Genomic DNA, 20,979 nt, shown 5'->3' on the forward strand with positions numbered 1-20,979 from the left:
GGCTGCTTTTGTACTCACCTAAGATGATGCAAGTATTTAGTATATGGATTATGGTGGTTTAATGATTATATTTATTTTGCATTCTTTTCTCTTTTCATAGGGAAGCCGTGATCAACTAAAGGAAGTTTGGGAAGAGACAGATGGTTTAGATCCTGATGAATTTGACCCCAAAACATTTTTCAACCTCCATGGTAAGTGCACTTTGGTTTGGTAGCAGGATAAATGAAAATGAAGTGAAAATGGTCAAATGTGTGAAGTGGTTTCCATTCTTTCTCTGTTCATATCCAGTCCTTGGAAGCAGTCCTCTTAAAATAAAATTGAAAGGGTGATGGAATCCATTGTGTATTTGTGGCATTAATTCTCCCTGCATTTGATGTGTATTCTTCACTCATGTTATCCTTTCTTCCACAATAGCCTTTTGTTAGCATTTTTGATCAGATTGTTGGGATTTAGCTGCAGTGTTGTAATCTTTAGATGCCTCTTTATCTCGTACATAAAATTCCATCCACCCAGAGTTTATTATTCTCCCAATAAAATGATCCCTGCATTGTCGCTTGTAAGTAAAATACAGCGATTTCTCACGTTGTTTGGCATTCTTTCCTGTTTTGCTTCCCTAGTGCTCAGCATGTTGAGTTTGAATGAGCTCCTATGATGCTTAGTTCAATGTTTTGTTTCCTTGGTGTTTGTCTTCATGCCGTATTCCAAGGTGACAGGAAGAGCACATGTAGCAAGGCGTCTAGCCCTTACTTATCTTTTTCCTTATGGGGACATAAACCTGTCTGCAGCACCCTGAAGTCCAGTTTAAAAAATATTGCTCCCTCTGAACAGAAGTCTGAAATGCAGTAAAGACCATAGTGCAGTGGTACAGTCTGATGACTTCCTGGAAGTTCCCTTTTCTGCTGACCTTTTGACATAAAAGGGTCAGATGTGTTTCACTGAGTTTAAGTCTAAGGGTAGTTCAAACTGAGCCTCATTTTAAAGAGTTCTTTTAAAAATGAATTTCTGGGATCTTTGTAGTCATTGGTAGGTCTCCACAAAACCAAGGTTTATTGAATGTTGAAGTGTCTGGTACTGTAGTCTGAGAACATGGTTTGTAGTCTGTGAACATGGTTTATGAGAAGCTGTTTTTGCAGTCTTCACAGCAGAAATGGTTATAACACTGGCAAGAACACAAGGCTTCTAATGCATTAACTCCAAATAGAATTTTCTAGAAGCAAAAAAGACAAAATCACAAGTGGGAAGATGTTTTTAAATCCAAAGTACTTTTAGTCTAGTAAGAAAGGCTTTGTTTTACAACAGTACTCCCTCCCCCGAATGACTTTGCCACATCCCTCCATAGGTGTGACACAAGCTGTGTGACTCTAAGAGCATGTCTAACTAGGGGTCCTTGAAATGTGAAGCATCTGTAGATGAAAACAGCACTTCTGTAGTGTTCCATATTTTGCTGTTTTGGCAGTTTTATCCTTATTTATCTAGTGACAAGGTAAGTGTGCTTATCACTAGCAACTATTTCAGGTGTTGCCTGTAGATATGCTCTACACAATCCAGTTAAGTAGAAAATGAAGTATAATTTATAATTAGTACAACTGTAGCAGAGGAAGCAGAAAGTTCCACATGTGCAAACGTGATATGTGTATATAAAAATACAAGCATAGGTCATGAGAGATGGAGCAAAAAAAAGGGAGGTGTAAAAGTTACTTAGTGCAGTTCTAAGATGTTGTAGTCTTTTATTAGGAGAGCTGAAGCATTTATGACACGCAATGTTTTTATTCTGAAACTGCTGTGGCTTAGGTTGAAAGTCACAGCAAGGTGAAGGTTTTTCCACAGCACATAGATGGTGTAAAAGAAACCCAGTCTTCATTCTTACATAGTTTAGAAACAGAATAAGCAATCTGCATTTCAAAAAGACATGTGCTGTTTGAATGTCTTAACCTTAAGCATATTTGTTAACCAGGTAAGTGAGCTGCTCTGTGGACCCTTCTGCCATCACTGGAACCTAAAGACAGACTCCTTTTTAACACAGAGATGGCTTACAAAAGCAATAAATAAAGTTTGACAGTGAATAAGTATTTGTGTGTGTGTGTGTGTGTGTGTGTGTGTGTGTGTGTGTGTGTGTGTGTGTGTGTGTGTGTGTGTGTGTGTGTGTGTGTGTGTGTGTGTGTGTGTGTGTGTGTGTGTGTGTGTGTGTGTGTGTGTGTGAAGGTGGAGGTTGACCAGCACAAGGGTCATTAGGATCAAATACTTTTCAGTCCTGGCTTGGTGCCAGACAGACGGGAGATAGAGAACCTGAAGGCTGGGGATAGATCACAGCTTTGTCCAACAGTTTTCATCAGCTTACCAAAAGGTTGTACGCCAAGAAGCTAAGGATCTGTACGGAGTATCTAGAGTATGGCAATACCTGGCATGCTTATGCCAAGTGATACCTAGATTTCCACACCAAAGTCTGTCTGGTCAAACTCAGAATTAGAGAACTGGCTTTTGGCCTTCTCAGAGGCGCGGACAACTCTCTTGGTAGGATAGGTGAGACTCCTGCTGGCTCTCCCATTCTAGTTGAGCTTGTAGAGTAGACCATTTGTTGAATGTTTGCACTTTTGATATCTAGTGGGACTTGTCATCATGTGTATGGGTGCACAGCCTTAGAGAACAGTATTTAACTACCATGGTGGGCCGTACAGGGACCTATCATAGACAGAACTACCATCTGAGTGTGTGTTGGCCCAGGCATTGTCATGTTGCAACCTGACACTTATTTTGCATTTGCTTGTCATCTTGCACTTTGCACGGAGAGCCTTGTATAGACAGACTGTGGATAACGAGATCGCTTCTTGTTAGTTACCCCCCCCTCCCAGAAGACTTCTGAAGATTAGAATTGTGGCTTGTTTCTCATCTGCATTCTCTTAGTTAAACCAGTAGATCGGGGAGGAGGCATGCTTTAACCACCCAACCAGTTCAGTACCCCTCCCTTTCCTTTTTTGCTTTGCTTTCGAACACCTGCTGCTCTTAGAAGCATCTCTGTCCACTGACTTTTGTGATAAATTAGCATTTTCTTTGACAGAATTTTCTTCCACTTTTCTTTCTAACTTTTGTGTAGAGTGTTGGATAAGCCTTTATGATTTAAAAAGTGCATTTCCTGTGGGCACAAGATTCCCTTATCTGATACCCACAAGAAATGCATATATTGTCTTGGCCCTGCTCACCTTGAAGCCTCCGGCTCCATTTGTAAGGGGTTTCACCCTAGAGCACTGGCTGACAGGAAAAATAAACTTATTTTGAAGGGCCTTTTACCTCCTTCAACCCCATCTGCAGATTCTTCATCAGGGGCCCCTACATCAGGGGCTCAACTGCCCTCTAAGAAGCATAAATGCTTCTCCGCTGAAAATGGACATGTATCCAGTCGGACCATCCCGGTCAACAAATGTAAAATAAAAAATAAAATAAAAAAGACAGGGAACACAGAAAACGTTCCCCAGTAAAGTCTGCTGCTTCTTTGGATGAGCCTCCAGACAAGGCTGCTAGGGTGTCAGATTCCAAACCCTTGGAACTGAGCAAGTCCAATCAGTCGTCTCCTCTGCTCTGTGCTCCCCTGCCTTTGGATCCTCCTCCTCCTACCCCAGGTTCTCACGTTAAAGAGAGCTCTCCTAAGACTTCACCCAGGCCACCTTCTACAGCATCATCTGTCAGGTCCTCCTACAGCCTTTCTGAGTCAGAATGTGGCAGATTAATGAAGCATTCCTTCAGTTACAGATCCAGATGGGGTTCTTACCAGCCCCGTCCCCTACTGGGTCTGTGGGCAGGCAGTCAAGTTTTAGACCTTTAGCTTCTTAATGCCCTGAGACTCAATGTGTTGGAGCCAATAGTGATTCTCTCTCTGACTCTGACAGTTTCCCTGATTTGCTCGGCTCTGACTGTGTCGGGGCAGAGTGGCTGTCAGAGCTGAAACCTTGACATCGGCTCTAAGTAGTTGACCTAGATTCCAAAGTTTTTCAGAGCCATTGCTTCCCCTTGGAGCATCGGCATTTGACAGCTTAGCCCTGACTTCCCTCTTGGAGCAGAGGGCTGGGGGGGGGCCTCTGGGATCCTGTGGCCAAGTAGTTTCGGCTCTGGGAAGATGGTCTTCAGCATCTCCATCCCCTTCTGTTGCAAGGTGACAGAGAGGGTTCTCTCCATGCCCAGGAGAACCTTTGCTCCCACTTTTTTGGATCCACTTCTCAGCCCCATGGATACTGTTTCTGAGACCTCACAACTGCCCCCCTCGGGTCAGCTGACCCAGCAAACTTTTCAGCTACTTCCATCTTGGGAACCCCAGATCTGTCCCTGGAACACCCCACTGAGGAGATTCCCCAGAAGAGAAGGTGCAAAACAGTGCACCTGGATTCCACAAAGGTATCCATTACAGAAGACACTGATTTTGAGGAAGGGGAAAAGTCCCTAGATCTCCACCTGAGGATGTCTCTTTTGGAGACATCTTAGAACTCCTGCATCAGAGGTGGATGGTCTTGCCAAAATCCTACCCCTGAGGAAACTGTTCTTGGAGGGTTTTGGGTCTGGCAGTTTACATCTTGGGTGCCCCCCCTGCTGATGAATGGCTACACCAGAAGAAAATTAAAGTATTTGAATGGCCCAGCCAGAGCCCAGACCTAAATCCAATAGAAAATCTGTGGGGTGACATGAAGAGGGCTGTGCACAAGAGATGCCCTCACAATCTAACAGATTTGGAGCACTTTAGCAAGGAAGAGTGGGCAAATATTGCCAAGTCAAGATGTGCCATGCTGATAGACTTCTACTCAGGAAGACTGAATGTTGTAATTAAATCCAAAGGTGCTTCAACAAAGTATTAGGTTAAGGGTGTGCACACTTATGCAACCAGCTTATTGTATGTGTTTTTTTATTTTTTATATTTTTTCCCCCGAACAGATTTGTTTGTTTTTCAATTGAATTGTACAGGTTATAGGTCACATTAAAGGTGGGAAAAGTTTTAAAATAATTTATTGTGGTCTCATTTTTTATATCACAAAAACCTGGCATTTTTTTTTATTTCCTTATAGCTTATGTACGTTGTGACTATTAATATTCAGCAGCGAATGTCTGATATGTAAAGGGGCAGATTTACATAGATCTGGTCTTTTTCTAGATACCAATGGTGATGGAGTACTGGATGAACAAGAACTGGAAGCTCTCTTTACTAAGGAAGTAAGTTTAATTGCTGTATTTTGTCATACTGGGGAAGTAATTAAAGAGCAGCAAGTTAAGGAATGGGTGGTTTAGTTGATTTAAACTATATACATGGGGTGAATGCAGTTTTCTTATTTGAATATGCAAAACAGCTGTGTAATTTCAAAGGATTTCTTCCATTATTTTTATGAAAATGGCAGTTGTATCTGGCATTAATTACACACTAGCATATCACTGCGGCGAGCAGCATAGGACTTTAGGAGCAGATATGGATTGACTGATGTCTTTGCTTGGTTCATAGTTACAGTATTTCAAAACTGATGTGTTATCCTGCCAAGGTAACCTGATGTCTGGCTAGTATACCAAAGCATTCTGGGCACTCCTGTTCAGTGTATGACTTTAGCCCACGTATGTAGGGGTATGTAAACAGATGTATGATTTTCTTGCCATCAGTCCCAATGCAGGATCTTTGCTCCCACTGGTCTGAACACTCTGCATTGTCATTGCTATTACTGTTGCCTTGACTTATTCAGCCTAGTATCCTACTGGGCAAGCTTTTTTCTTTCTTTTAATTCAAACTATCTTTAATGTCCACTAATAGGGAGAAGTGTGATTGTAGTAAGCAGCTCCCTTATAAAGATTTCTGCTTCCAGTGTTTGTTTTGTGCAGGGGCTGAAGACGATTATAAAATTTCTGCCAGTCATTCATTCCTAAAACCTTTTGAATCAGGCTTTCATAGATTCATAGGTGTGTACTAGGCTAATGGCCTTGGAGCCTTTAAAAGCCTAGCCCATAGAAGTGCCCTGGCTTTCCTTTTTATGTACTTAAAGATCCAACAGCAAAAGTGCTTCACACAAAGCAAGATGATAGAACCTTCTGCTTCTGATTCAAATGTTCTCTCTGAGATGCTACAGCAATTTGTGGAATGTCAAACTCCTTCATAGACGCCCAGTACCACGACCCTACGGGAGGCGAGTATGGTGTCCTGTTACCCACTAGACTGAGCCTATCTTGATGGTAGAAAAAGGGGAACCTAGAGTGACTTATTTCTGAGGCACTGTAGAGCAGTGTGTGCATGTTCCTTCAAGTGTTATTCCATAATATGAGCACATGCATACAAGTACTGAACATGTGCAAGCAAGAATGCCATTTTGTAGTGAGCAGCCGAGGTGTAAGCATGTATCTGTGTAGCAATTAGTTCAAGTTTACTGTTACAGATGTTCTTCATGTTTCACTGATGTTCTTCATCTCACATTGCTGCAGTCCTAACACTTGCAGTCCTCACACTTGGGTTTTCTGCCTGCAGATAACCCTCAGTTGGCCCGAATACCAGTCTTGGGATTTCTGCATCAGATGCTGTCGCCTCTTCCATGATGTCAGGTTGTCAGGGGTATAAAACATGCAACCGATGCCATTACATCAGCTTTTCCTGCCACATGGGAGCCTGAAGCAGAAGCAGTTAGCTAGTGCCAGTGGGCCGCTACCTGAAATTTTCGTTTTTCGAGTTTCAAACCTGAAGTCTTCTAAAGCTAAGTACCCTGTTGGGGATCCTTTTTTCTTGCTCTGAATGATGTCAGAAAAAGTTTTAACAACTGTCTTGCCTGCGGAAAGCAAATACCTCACAGAGATTTTCATTCTTACTGCTTCACTTGTTTAGGCCCAGACCACGACGTTCCTCGCTGTCTGTTTTGTGCCTTGTTTAACGCCCAAACTATTCATCATCGGGCTATCTTTGTCACTAAATTCTGTCACTGTCGTTCTCTGTGTTCCGAAATGGCTTCGATAAGCCATCCGACTACCGATCTTCCGAAAAAACGTAAGGATAGAGACACACAGACCGCATAGGTCCAAAATTGCTGACAACGCTTCCGTTAAGCTAGTCGCCAGGCCGCCAGTACTCAGTGAGGTGCCTTCGCAGCCCCTGATGATACAAGCTTTAACAGATTTGCAAGCCTCTGCTGAGACCTGTTCGGAGTCCGGTATGCCGCGAGTTGCTTCTTCGACTATGGAACCTGCGGATGTCTCTACCTTGGATGGGTCCAGAGTCGCTGTGCAGGTGCACCGGCTTCTGAGGGTGTATTCAGACCTTCTGAATTAAATATTAAACCGACAACTTCGTTTTTGACTAAAACTACCGAGCTTCCCAGGCCCAGAGTTCGCACTACATCAAGAAAACTGACGATCAAAGTGCATGCTCAAGCTCCCATGCCACAGAAACAAATGCTTAGAATGGCTGAAGACCTTATAACTTTAATTAGGAGAAGCCAGCCTTCCCCCTCTGAAAGACAAAGAATCTATTTTCCTTTTGATTCTACAGATCATGAGTCCAATAACTCCGATCCCCTTGATTACCAGGACATACCCTTATCTACCTATGAGGATTCAGATGCAGAGGATTCCATACCCACTGCCTCCCCTCCAGAGGACTTTTCTTTTGGTGAAACCTTGCATACCTTAAGAGAGCATTTCCACGGGGAATGCCAAGACTACCCACAGTGCAAAAAGAGACTGAGAATTTTTAGATTTGCCTCAGCGTACACTTCTAGCTATACCCCTTGTCCTGGATATTGTAGATAATGTCTTCATGGAATCCAGTCTTACTCCTGATACTTTACCACCAGCTCCTAGGAAGCCTGACCAGTACTACAGAGTACCTGACTCTCACAAATTTCTCTTTAAGAATCCCACTGCGGATCCAGAGACCATTTCCCAGGGACCTAAAGGTATTAAGGCTACTACAGCCAAAAAACCTACCCCTTCGGACAGGGATTCTAGAGCTTTAGACAGATGGGGTAAGAAGGTATATACCTCTGCAACTCTTCCCATCAGGGCTTTGAATTGCCAGTTTCACATGTTGAAGTACCAGCAGCATATTATGGAACTAATTAAATGTTGTTGCTTCCAGATTGTACAGAAAATAAAGATTTACAATTGTTAATGCATTCTGCAAACCAAGTTAGAAAACATACTTTGCAGTATGGTTTTGATGCCTTAGAAGCATCTTGCAGGGGTGCTGTCACTGGGTCGGTACTGAGAAGGCTTGCTTGGCTAAAGGAACAAATCTTACCAGACCATGTCAAAGCAAAATTACTAGATGCTCCATTAAACCAGGAACATTTGTTTGGCACTAAAGCAGAAGAAGTTCTTAAAAAGATGGAGGAAAAAGCTAAATCTATGCAGACTGTTAAAGATTTCTTACAGGGGCAGCCACTTAGAATCAGTAGGCATTGGCCTTCTAAAAACTGGTCCTTTCCAGTCCTTCCTAGGCCATCTCAGTCCAAACCCAGGAGCAACAGACCACCAAGACTACAGTCTCAGGGTATGCAGAGATCTAAACTAGACATGTCCAACCTGTGGCCCTCAGAGCTCTTCCATGCGGCCCTCGACCTCTAACTGCAACATCGATGTATGCATGCCCCAAAACACTTTTTTTGTTTTGTGTTTCAGTCCCGTGACCTGTAACTCTAATGTCAGTGTGCGGATGTGCCAAAGCACCCTTCCAGTTTTGTTTTTGTGCCAAAAAAGGGTCAGTGTGTTTACGCCATTATTTTGCACCAAAGATTCAGTGTGTGTTCTCGCTGAAGAGGGACTCGCGTACGGATTTGCTGCCATTGCCTTTGAAAGGAACAGCACTTACCTGAGTTAATAGGAAAGTACGGAGTGAGTGAGTGAGTGAGTGCATGCCTGAAAGCAGAATGTTTGTGTGCGTGAAAGTAGAAGTGTGTGTGTGTATGTATGCATGACAGAGAGAGAGAGACACATGCACAAAGAGGCTAACGATGATCAGTCTACCTACTGAACAGAAACAAGTTAGCTCACAAATATATCATACATTAAAAGTACACTTTCACTAAATTGCGGCTTTCCTGACAGGGAGAGTGTTGTATTGAATATGAAATCATACCTCTCAACTGTATGGATTTTCGAAGAATGTCTGGATTTTTGCCTCATCTTCCAAGTTGTGTCTTTTGCTTCGGAAATAAAAGTAGTCATCCAAGGTAATGCAGTTCCAGGGAGTAAGAATGAGAAAGCAGCCTAGGGTTAGTGGGTCAGCAGTGGATTGACTGTGTGAGACTGTAGCATATAAAGTTGCATTGTTTTTTTTCTGACAAACAAAACAGCACCCAGTACTGTTTTGTCATTGGTAGGTTCTAAGCAGTGGCAGATTGGACAACAGTAAGCATAGCTTTGGTGGATCATCAATACTGGCAAATCAGGTGGGCACAATGTCATTTTTTAAATGTTGGGGGTTTTAGTGTGTATGCTTATGTGTTGGGAGTGCTGCAACAGTAGATGATTATTAAAGACAAGAGACTTACGGACTGTGGAGAATATTTCTTTGTTTCAAAACCTGATACTTGGGTACTAGGCATGCCACAAGTAGATTTTGTAAGACTTAGCTTCTTGCCATTTACAGTGGATGGATATTTACATTTAATGGACAATGCTAGCAGTATTAGTGTGGGCCTGTGGGGTTCTGAAGGATGCCAAGTCTACCACTGCCAATGTCTTGTAAAGTGACCTGGAAATGGATAGTGGGATGTTACTGAAGAAATACAGTAAGTGGGCTTAGAAATATAGTTTAATTAAACAAAGTGCACTTTCAATTTACAGGCCATAATTTAATTTATTTCAGGTAGTCCAGATCCTGGTAGATTGTGTATCATTAGACTTAGAGATGGCTGTCATTCTGGGGAAATGAGCAGTCCTAGTTTCAGTGTAAGCTTTGTGGTTGTTTGCAGGTAGGAAGTTGCAGGATGTTGATGCAATGTATTTTATTTATTATTTTTAATACATTTGTCATTTCAAAGCATGGTTTTCTTTGTTGCAAAAGAAGGCAGGACTGAATGAGCCATATAATGCTTAACTGACAATGATGGGATAAAAAGATTAAGTAATGTATGTTTGCAGCTACAGTTGTTTCAGTGGCGTCTGTGATGCATAACTATTTTTGGGCCTGTGTCCCACTTTTATTTTTCACTTTGTCCAGATTTCTTGCTCTAAGGTTGAGAGGTCTGGTTCCATACTAAATCATAAGGTTGTATTTACCTTGGAAGACTTCAGCATAATTATGAGAAACAGAGCCTTTTTAATATCTCTGCTTATTTCCAATATAAACTGCCATGTAACCTTGCAAATAACTTTCTTATTAAGCTACTTTAATTCTTTTGGAATTGACAGTTATGCTTCACTAGTTCAGACGTAAGCATAGAGTCCTAATGTGACTTTGATTTCTTGAAGCAGTCTGTGGTTTACTTATCACAATAACGTTTCTGTGTTTCTGGGTGTGTAATCAATTTAAATTTTAAAGATGTTTTCCAAAAATAAATAAGTACATAAATAAAAAAAATAATCCTGTCTGCACTTTGAGCTATTGACAAAGTCTGGGAATTTATTTTTTTCAAAAGCGAAGGTCACCATTACAGCTTAGTAAACTGCCAGTCTGTGAATAACTTTTGCACAAATTAAAATGTCTGAATGTCAAATGGCTTTAGATTGGAGGGAAGTTACGTGTTTACTCGAGTATGTAGTATGATCGTAGAGAGTTTATGGTTTTCTTATCGATTTACTTTTTGCTGAGCAGTTGTTTGTTGATTTATTGATGGTGGGAAATTGCATGGATGAATCCATCTCTATTATGATTTTTTTTCAGATATTTTGACTTCCAGACAATTTCATTCAGTGAGTGTGTGTCATGTGATTACTGAGGTTGCCTATTTTACAAGTAGGGGCTTCTTGTGTGTGTGTGTGTGTGTGTGTGTGTGTGTGTGTGTGTGTGTGTGTGTGTGTGTAAGAGAGAGAGAGATTTAATATGTATACTGAATATATTTTTTGCAAATGAAATTCTTAGTTAAATAGGCCCTTCTTCTTGGGCAAGTAGACTTGAGTAACCAATATTAGATCTTACCCATCCAGCTAGGAAAGGTTAGTATGTAGATTTTCCATCTGGTTTGATGAAGGCTATGCTACTTACTCAAGGAGTACATTTATGGCTATCCATCCAGCCATCCAGTTGTCGTGTTGCTGAACTACATTGTTTGATAATGAGAGGAGATTTTACAGAAGTTGAAGGTTTTTGTGTCAAGAACCTGTCCATACAAAGTGGCTTGATGTCCTTCAAGAATGCAACTGCAGTCATAACATGTGGGTTGTCCTGCCTCAGGCAGCCCTCGGTCGGCCTGATTCCAAAGTCTTTTCTTCAGTCTTTCTTGCAGCGGTGCCGCCCAAGCAAGCAATTTGTTGGTGCGGTCGGTCAGCTCCTGTATTCCTACTTACTACGAAGACTCCGATTCCAGACATTGCTCGGCCGCCAGTTATAGACTTTCCTCGGGATACGAAAACGAGAAATGCCGAGACCATTGCTGTAGACAGGGTCACTCTGCACGGGGAGCTGCCAGGCCTCCCTATGGCTGCTGTCTGGCCTACACTATAAATCTTTACCTCAGCCGACTCGGAGACACAAATTATGTCCATGGCTGCTGATTTAATTTCCATGATTCTTCAGATGAAGACTCTGAGGGGCTCTGTCCACTCTGAGCCAGGAAGAGCTCTTCCAGACCTGACTCTAGTGCTACCCCTGATCTCTTCCTGGGGCCCATACTGCTGATTTGGAAACTATTTCACAGGGGCCTAAAGTTTTTCAGCCTCCAAAAAAAAAAATTGCCCAACAGGGAAACAAGGTCATTAGAGAGAGAGAGATGGGGCAAAAAAGCACTACCACTACCTTATCTATAGAGCTTTAAATTGCCCTGGAAGCTTCATGTAGGGCAGCTATGACAGGGGCAGTGATTAAGTAGACATGCTTGGTTAAAAGATCAACCTCTACAGATCATGTAAAAAGCAAAACTTCTGGATGCTCTCAAGAAAAAAGAACAAGCTCTTTGTTGCAAATGCTAAGGATGTGTTAAGGAAAGAAAAAAAAAAGAAAGTTCAAACTGTTGTGAAAATCTTCTCTAGGTTCCTCCTCCCAGATTCAGTATTGGCCTTCAAAAACCTGGTCCTTTCCTAATCTTCAGAAAGCCAGGGAACAACTAGAAGCTCCCTTTGGAAATTATTTCTCTGTTTGCAAAAAACTGGCAACTGACAAAGGAGGAATGGATTTTATTTGACATTATAGACCGTTACAGGTTTTTCATTTCATACCTTAAAAACAAAACAAGGTATGCCAAACAAACCAAAAAATCAGGGGGCTATATCATCAAACAAATCTGACTGGACTGAATGAAAGTCCACAACAAGAACAAGAGCAGGGTTTTACTCAAGACTGTTCCTTGTTCCAAGAAAAAAATCATCAATGGAGACCAATGGACTGGACGGCGCAAACACCTTTTTCTCTATAGTACAAAGTTCAAAAAATGCTGACTCTACAGCACCCATGCTACAGTCAACTTCCAAAAGTCAAGACTGCAGCCATCCCAGCAAATAATCTTCTTAGAAGCCAAAACCTGACAGAAGACAAGCAAGAGAAGTTAACTCATTACTTCAAAGGTGTAAAAACTCACCCAGATGACTGCAAGGAGAGATTCCTAGGCTACCTGTCTTACATCCTGCATTCTACTGTGGTTCCAAACCCAACATGAGAAAGCTTCAATGGTACCTAAAAAGCATTTGGTCTCAACACAGCAACACAACTTGGACAATCGGCCTCGTGAGCCAGGGAAAACACAGTATGTCATCAAAAACCACACAGAAAACAGAGACCATGACTACAGACCTCTTCGGACAGACAACACCACTGTGATGTGGTACATAAACAAGCAGGGGCACACCCACTTACCCTTTTTGCACTGACGATGCAGCCTGAGCCTAAACATCCAGTTACAATCCCAGTTTGTTCCAGGAAAAGACAATGTGTTGGCGGACAGCCTAAGCAGGAATTTCACAGAACAGCCTGGGAGATCCATAAATAACTTCAGCTTATCTCTCTCCAAGGAGTACAGCGGGATACTAACAGAAGTGGAAAAAGATTCAGTATTGGAATACCAGCAAAGGACATGATGCATCACTGCTGAACATCCCCACTTATCTTGGAATATTGCAGATATGTTACAACACTGATCCTCCTGTTTTCTCACCCCTTACTAAGACATCCCCCTCTCATCAAGAACATTAACATTACACCAAGAAAGGCTCTCCAGTGCCAGCCCCCCCACCTTGTCTTTAAAAAAAAACTCTACCTCACTCCTTTTCCGAAGCCAGCAGTTTCAGTTTTCTCTGCAATTTCTCTCATGCCTTCAGCTTTCTTCTTGCCACAATTAAGGGGTTTGACAGGGTTTCATTGAGGACCAACCCTACTTTTATGCCAAGGTGGTATCTAGGGTTTCTCTAAATCAAGCCATTCATCTGCCTGCTTTTTTCCCAAATCCTGAGAATAAGAAGGACTTTTGCATACCTTGGACATTTTCTGTTATTCCTTTCATGGAAAGACTGTTCAGCCAATGTCAGACCACATTCCACCAGAGCTACAGCCACCTCTACAGCCTTTTTTTTTGGGTGCCTACCAAGGACATTCTAGAAGCTGCTACATCAAACACTACAATCTCCCTCTATATTCCAGATCCCAGAGCAGCTTTGCTTGGCAGTCCTGCAGGGTTTGATTGCCACACATCTCTTTCTTTCCTACCTCCTCCCCTCCCCCCTAGCTATATAATCTACCCACTTGTTATGACTGCAGTTCCATCCTCCATACCCCTCTATGCCTAGTCTCCACCCTATCATGTTATGACTGCAGTTGCATGTCTATCGTTTATGTTATAGTGAAGGCTGCGGTCTTTGTAGTGAGCGTTTTCATTATAACCACTACTTCTGGGTAGAGAGGAAGTCTCTTAAGGCAGGATCTTTCTTGGCCTGGAAAACAAGCCAGTGATAACATTTATAGGGGCCAGTGAGAGACAGAGGAAAGGAATACGTTTTTTAGTCTGTTTGGATAACTAAGTGAACTTAGTCCTTTGATCTTTTTTGTCAGACATGGTTGTAATCTTTCTTTTGGAAGGGTGTTTTGCTGAGGCACATGCAAAAAGAGGCATTGCACTCAATAATGGCTCTTGTAAAGGAAGAATACAGGGATGTTATGACCTCCTTGTCCCTGGATGAGGTATCCTTACTAATGAAGTGGACCATGTAAAAAGCTTTCTGTACAACGGAGACAACATGGTAGTCAAAAGTCAGGTTTCTATCAACCTGGGTGCCCAAGCACCTCACAACTGATTGTGTGCTTACAACATTGTTATTAATGTGATCATTTGTGGGGACATCACACTCCTCAAAGTGGATGATAATGCATTTTTTGGCATTTAGCTTGAGGCCATGTTTCTGGCACTAGTTATTTGTTTGGGTGAGACCCTCTTGTAGCTTATTCAGAATTGTTTTATTAAGTCAGTAATGTGAATTCTTTACTTTATTGCAAATGTGTTGGCTTATTTTTGTGGATTATAGTATTGTAGGATTGCTAATGTTGACATTTTTGCGTAGTTGGACTGCTGGTGTGGTTTTCCAAGTGAGAACTGCTAGTGCTGTAGTGAATATCTATTTATTTATAAAAATTATAGATTAACTAAGATGCTAGAGTTAACTGTAAGATTAAAGAATTAGAATGAGAATTATAATTTTAAGGCAAATAATTAGGCATTTATTACATTTATTCATTGTTCAAATGCACCTACAGTACAGCCAGGAGGTCGACTTTGGTCTCGCGTGGCAGCGAAAGAGTTAACTATATGATATATTTTATATGCGGCCCCAAGACCATTTCTGTTCACTCAATGCGGCCCCAGCAAGTCAAAAGGTTGGACACCCCTGATCTAAACAATGGAGTGCTCCCACCTCTAACACAGGGAATGGTAAGCCACCCCTTATGGAAAAAGTTCACAATGACTTCTCTATTATCCTTCCCAGCCATGCCAAAGTACTTGCACCCCTAGGAGGAAAACTCGCCCTGCATGCAAAAACCTGGCTGTCCATTACCCAGGACTGATGGGTCCTAAGCATTGTATCCCAGGGATACAGATTCTACTTCCTCTCACTGCCAACCCCAAGCGGGTTGCCAGACCCTCCACCAAACCAGTGGGCAGAGGCTCAAAATCAAGTACTTTCTTTTCTCAGTATCAGGGCTATTCAACCTGTTCCTATAGAGCAAAGGGTACAGGGTTTCTACTCCAGACTGTTCCTGTTGCCCAGAAAAGAGGACTCTTGATGCCCTATCCTGGATCTGTCAATTCTCAACACCTTCCTGGTGGTCCCAAAATTCAAAATGCTGACACTGCAACAGCTTCTTCCTATGCTAGCCAAGGACACCTGGCTAGTCACCCTAGACTTAAAAGAAGCTTATCGGAACATCCCCATAAGGGACTCTTGCAGGAAATATCTACGTTTCAGGGCAGGCTCTATGCACTGTCAGTTCTCTGCACTTCCCTTTGGCTTATCTACTGCGCCCAGGGTTTTCACAAAGTGCCTGGCTCCTGCCATTGCATACCGCAGGCAGAGAAATTTTCAGATTTACCCATACTTAGACAATTGCCTGATTCAGGCAGTCAGGAATTGCTACTTCAGCACCTGGCATTTGTAAAGAGACTTCTAACTTCTCTGGTTTACACCATCAACGAAAAGAAATCACATCTGGTGCCCAGCCAAAAGACTGTATTCCTGGGAGCAAGCTTGAACACTACTTCCCAGATGACATTCCTCACTCCAGACAAAAACAAGTTTATTTGACAAACTACTTCAAACTAATGGCCACCAAGACCCAGCTATCTTATCTGCAAGAAAAATACTGCAAGCCCTGGGGTTCCTGGCCTCATGCATTCCACTAATTCCATAGCCAAGACTGCATATGAGGAAACTTCAGTGGTTCTTAAAAAGTCTCTGGTCTCAACATTCTCAGCACCTGAAAACACTGATTCCTATCATTTCTTGTCTAAGGGCAGAGTTCCTTTGGTGGACAGAGGCATGCGACCACAACAAGGGACTTCCTTTCACTCAACCCCTCACTGCCCATACCCTGTCAACAGTTGCATCAGACTCTTCATGGGGGGGGGGGGCTAACATGGCAGGCAAATGCATTCAAAGCAAATGGAGCCCAGGACAAATTCCCCTGCATATCAATCAAAAAGAAATGTTAGCTGTACAGAATGCTCTGACAGCCTTCAAATACCTTATCGTTTCAGGACAACAACTGATAAAGACAGACAACACCACAGTTATGTGGTATATAAACAAGCAGGGGGGAACTCATTCCTACCCACTCTGCAGGTTAGCCATGGCCCTGTGGAACACCGCCTGGAGCAACCAAGTGCACCTGCAAGCTCAATTCCTGCCAGGCAAACAAAATTCACTGGCAGACGATTTAAGCAGAAATCTACTGGACCCACACGAGTGGAAGCTGAAACCCAACTCATTCAAACTTCTAATCCACAGGTGGGGGACACCAGAAGTGGACCTTTTTGCCACTCCCCAAAACCATCAATTGAGCAAATTTTGCACCAGAAATCCTCACAGCCAAGCGTGGAAAGTGGATGCCCTATTCTTTATATGGGAAAACCTCTCAATTTATGCCTTTCCCCCTGTGCCCCTCCTCTCAAAAGTACTACTCAAAATCAAACAGGACAGGCCAAGGACAATCCTTATTGCCCCAGACTGGCCACGCCAGCATTGGTACCCACTCCTATGCAGTCTGACAGCAGTGCCACCCTGGCACCTCCATCAGACCCCCTCCCTGCTGTCTCAGCAGGAGGGACAGATTTTGCATCCACACCTGCAAACCCTGAACCTTGCAACCTGGCTTATCCCCTGAATACACCACCAGCAACCCTCAGCAAACAGGTGCTGGACATCATCCTTGAGGCCAGAAGGCCTAGTACTAGGAAATCCTATTCAGAAAAGTGGAAAAGATATTTTTCTTGGAGCCAGTCTCAAGGAAAGGGCACAGCTGTGGCCACCTTACTTCAAATCCTAGATTGCCTAGCAGAACTACTCCACAATGACCTATCCTTCTCATCAATTAAGATTCATGCCTCTGCCATCTCAGCTCATTACAATACTGAGCCACCTCTATTTTCTCACCCTCTCATCAAACAGTTCCTGAGAGGAGCTAACAATTTAAGGCCCCCTGAGGAGAGCTCCCACCCCTGCCCTGGGACTTTAACTTTGTACTAGAGAAGCTCACATTCCCCCATTTGAGCCTGCGGCTACAGCAGAGTTAAAATTGGAAAACGGACTTACTTCTAGCCATCTAGCCATCACTTCAGCAAGAAGAGTGTCTGAGTTACAGGCACTAATGGCTGTGGAACCCCTCATTATTTTCCATGCGGACAGGGTTTCCCTCAGGACTAACCCATTTATGCCCAAGGTGGCCTCCAGTGTGGCTTTAAACCAGTCCATCCATTTATCAACCTTTTTCCCTAATCCTCAGAATAAAGGGGAAAGGATCCTGCACTCCTTAGACGTGCACAGACAGCTCGGGTTCTACCTAGACAGAACAAAACCTTTCAGAAAATCTGACCAGCTGCTAGTCAGCTTTGCTCTAGGGGCGGAGGGCAAGGCCATTTCAAAGCAAACCATTTCCAAATGGATAGCACACTGCATCCATTTCCATTACAAACACCATGGAAAACCTACCCCACAGGGGATCAGAACTCATTCCACTAGGGCTCCCTCAACCTCTACAGCATTTCTCAGGGGAGTCCCTACCAGGGACATCCTGGAAGCTGCAACCTGGAGTTCTGTACACACCTTCACCAAGGATTACCACTTGCCTGTCTTTTCTAAATCCAGAGCTTGATTTGCCTCAGCAGTCTTACAAGGCCTGCTAGCCAACCCCAATACTTCTTGACTGCCTCCACCCTTCCTCTGCTTTGGGAATCAACCCAAGTATGATGACTGCAGCAGTGAAACACTAAGCACATAGTACAGTTGTATACACTTACCATAAATGTAGATGTTCATGTGTATTCACTGTTGCAGTCCTGGTTACCCTCCCTCCAGCCCCCTGACTTTTCTATTCTTTCTACCTATCCTCTTTTTGACCATATCTTATGGCAGTGGTATTTACTTTGTACTGGAGGTGTTCCACACCATGTAATTGCTTCCTATTTTGGGGGCTCCTGACATCTGGGGCAAGAAAAACTGATGTAATGGCATCGGCTGAATGCTTTATACCCCTGACGACCTGACGTCATGGAAGAGGCGATAGCATCTGATGCAGAAATCCCAAGACTCTGGTATTCAGGCCGACTGAGGGCTACCTGCAGGCAGATAACCCAAGTGTGATGACTGCAACAGTGAATACACTCTAACATCTACATTTATGGTAAGTGTACACAACTGTACTTTCTCCATCCTGATGTTTGTATGCAATAAACTACTTAATTGATCACCCAACCTCACCATCATATTGAATATACACAAGACAGGTAACAGGGACTGTAGTGCATACTGCAGACCTTTGTTAGGGAAGGATTTCCTGGCACTTTATTCAAGGTATGTCAGGGTTCCAGTCCACCGTGCTTTGAGTAGATGTCAGACCTCAAAAAATGAACAGAAAACTAAATGTTTATCCATCGTGGATGTCTTAGGATAAGGAATAGCTAGAGTTCTCACAAAACTTATACAAGGCCATTTCGTCCTTAGACGCCTTCCTTCACCACTTCTCAACAGGCATCACCTCTCTTGTAAAGACAATATGAATCGCAAACTTATTCAGGCATTGCCCTTTGGTATTCAGAAAAGTAGATGCCAAACCGGAGAGGTACCAGCACAGAATCCTGTGGGGACTCCACTAGCGACTGTTATGCTTGTTGAGATAACTACCCTTATTTTGATTTCTACATCCTGTTTGTGAGACATTTGGCAGTCCAGCATGTGACATGGGTGTATTCCTGGTTTATTTAACTTTTCTACTTTACCTGATTGTTGGATTTTTTAAAAAGCTTCGTTCAGGTCAAGGTATGATGTGTGTACTGTTTTGCCTTCATCCATTGCTTTGGTGACCTCTTCTAAAAAATCCACCAGGATGAGTAAGCATGACCTTTCCAAGACAGATCCAAACTGAGAAGGGTCCAATGTTTGGAGGTGCCCTATGTTCTAACTGATTAGTTACATGGTAAAGCCTTTCCATGACTTTGCATATGAGGTTGGCCAGACTTATGGATAAGCAGATGTTCTTCGAGTTTCACTGTTGCAGTCATTACATTTGGGTTATCCTGCTGGCAGGTTGCCCTCAGTCAGCCTGAATTCCAACGTCTTGGGTCCTGCGGTGGTTACTGTCGCCTCTTCCCTGACGTCAGGTCGTCAGGGGTATAAAAGATGCAGCCAACGCCATTTTATTCAGTCTTTCTTGCCGCGCGGTGCCTGAAGCAGAAGCAGTTCGCAAGTGCTTGTCGGCTGACTCCTGAGATTTTCATATTCGAGTTTCAGATCCGAAGTCTTCATTAAAAGCTAAGTACCCTGTTGGGGAAACATTTTTCTTGCTCCAGACCGATGTCAGAAAAAGTTAATAATTGTGTTTCTTGTGGGAAGCAAATACCTCATAAGGACTTTCATTCTTACTGTATTTCTTGCCTAGGCCCTGACCAAGACGTTGCTAGTTGTCGGTTTTGTGCTAGATTTAACCAACGCACTATTAAGCGTCGGCACGATTTTGCATTAAGCTATTTTGAGCGAAGATTTAATTATAAAGTGTCGTCCGACTACTGGAGTTCACAAAAAATGCAAAGAAAAAGACAGGCAACCGAGGTCCAAAACCGACGACGAAGCTTCTCCTAAGCAAGTCGCCGGTTTGCCGGTTCTCAGTGAGGCGCTTTCGCAGCCCCTGACGCCCGCCACTTTAGAGTCGCAGGCTGCTACTGACTCCCACGTGGAGTCAGCCAGGCCGCTGGAAACTTAAGGTATTAGAACCTCGGAGATTATTCCCTCAGATGGGTCCAGAGCTGCTGAGCAGGCATCGTCTTCTGAGGGTGTATTCAGACCTAAACAATTATATATTAAACCGATTTCAAAGACTAAAACATCTTTAAAGGCAAAGAAACAAGTTCACCAGCCACAAGGACAGGCCTCCATGCCCAAAAAGCAGATGCTCAAAATGGCCGAAGACTTGGTTACCTTGATCAGGGGTTCCCATCCCCCTCCTGATAAGAGGGCCTAGGCAAGAGACAGACTATGAATCTTCAGATCAAGTTTCCATTTCTTCTGATTCCTCTTCTGATCAGGAATATTCTCTTCCCCCCCATGAGGATTCTGATGCTGAAGAATCAATTCCTTCAGCTTCTCCTCCTGAGGACTACTCTTTTGAGGAAACCTTGCATACCATGAGGAAGCACTTCCACTGGGAGAGCCAAGATTTTTCAGAATCTAAGAAAAGGCTCAGAGACTTCCTTTTACTACCTCAACACAGGCTTCTAGCTATTCCACCTGTGTTGGACATTGTAGATGTGTTCTCTGAGTCTAGTCTGACCCCTGACTCTTTACCTCCATCTCCTGTTAAGCCGGACAGATACTACAGGGTCCCTGACCTCTCATAAATGCCTTTTCAAAAACCCTACTGCAGACCCAGAAACTATTTCTCAGGGTCCAAAAGAGGTCAAGGCTTTTACTGCAAAAAACCCTACCCCGTCTGACAGGGATTCTAGGGCACTGGATAGATGGGGAAAAAAGATTTACACATCTGCTACTTTGGCTATAAGGGACTTAAATTGCCATATGTTCATCGTGTTACACTGCTCTGACTGAAGATAATGGTGTCGGATGCATCTTATATACCCCTGGCGCACTGACGTCAGGGAATAAGCGACAGCAACCGACGCCGGACCAAGACTT

At 43.2% G+C, this 20,979-nt stretch overlaps 1 protein-coding gene across 2 annotated transcripts in view; it reads left to right on the forward strand.

The window, feature by feature from the left end:
* Nucleotides 1-20,979, forward strand: part of LOC122791611 (nucleobindin-2-like) — a 917,099-nt gene that overhangs the window by 515,222 nt on the left and 380,898 nt on the right. For both annotated transcript variants that reach the window (XM_044059400.1, XM_044059401.1), the window contains exons 7-8: nucleotides 101-191; nucleotides 5,132-5,190. In XM_044059400.1, coding sequence (XP_043915335.1) covers nucleotides 101-191; nucleotides 5,132-5,190 — 150 coding nt within the window. The remainder of the gene's footprint in view (nucleotides 1-100; nucleotides 192-5,131; nucleotides 5,191-20,979) is intronic.

Source organism: Protopterus annectens, chromosome 17.part0 (assembly GCF_019279795.1).
Source record: "Protopterus annectens isolate FY-2018-M chromosome 17.part0, PAN1.0, whole genome shotgun sequence".
Classification (NCBI taxonomy): Eukaryota; Metazoa; Chordata; order Ceratodontiformes; family Protopteridae; genus Protopterus; species Protopterus annectens.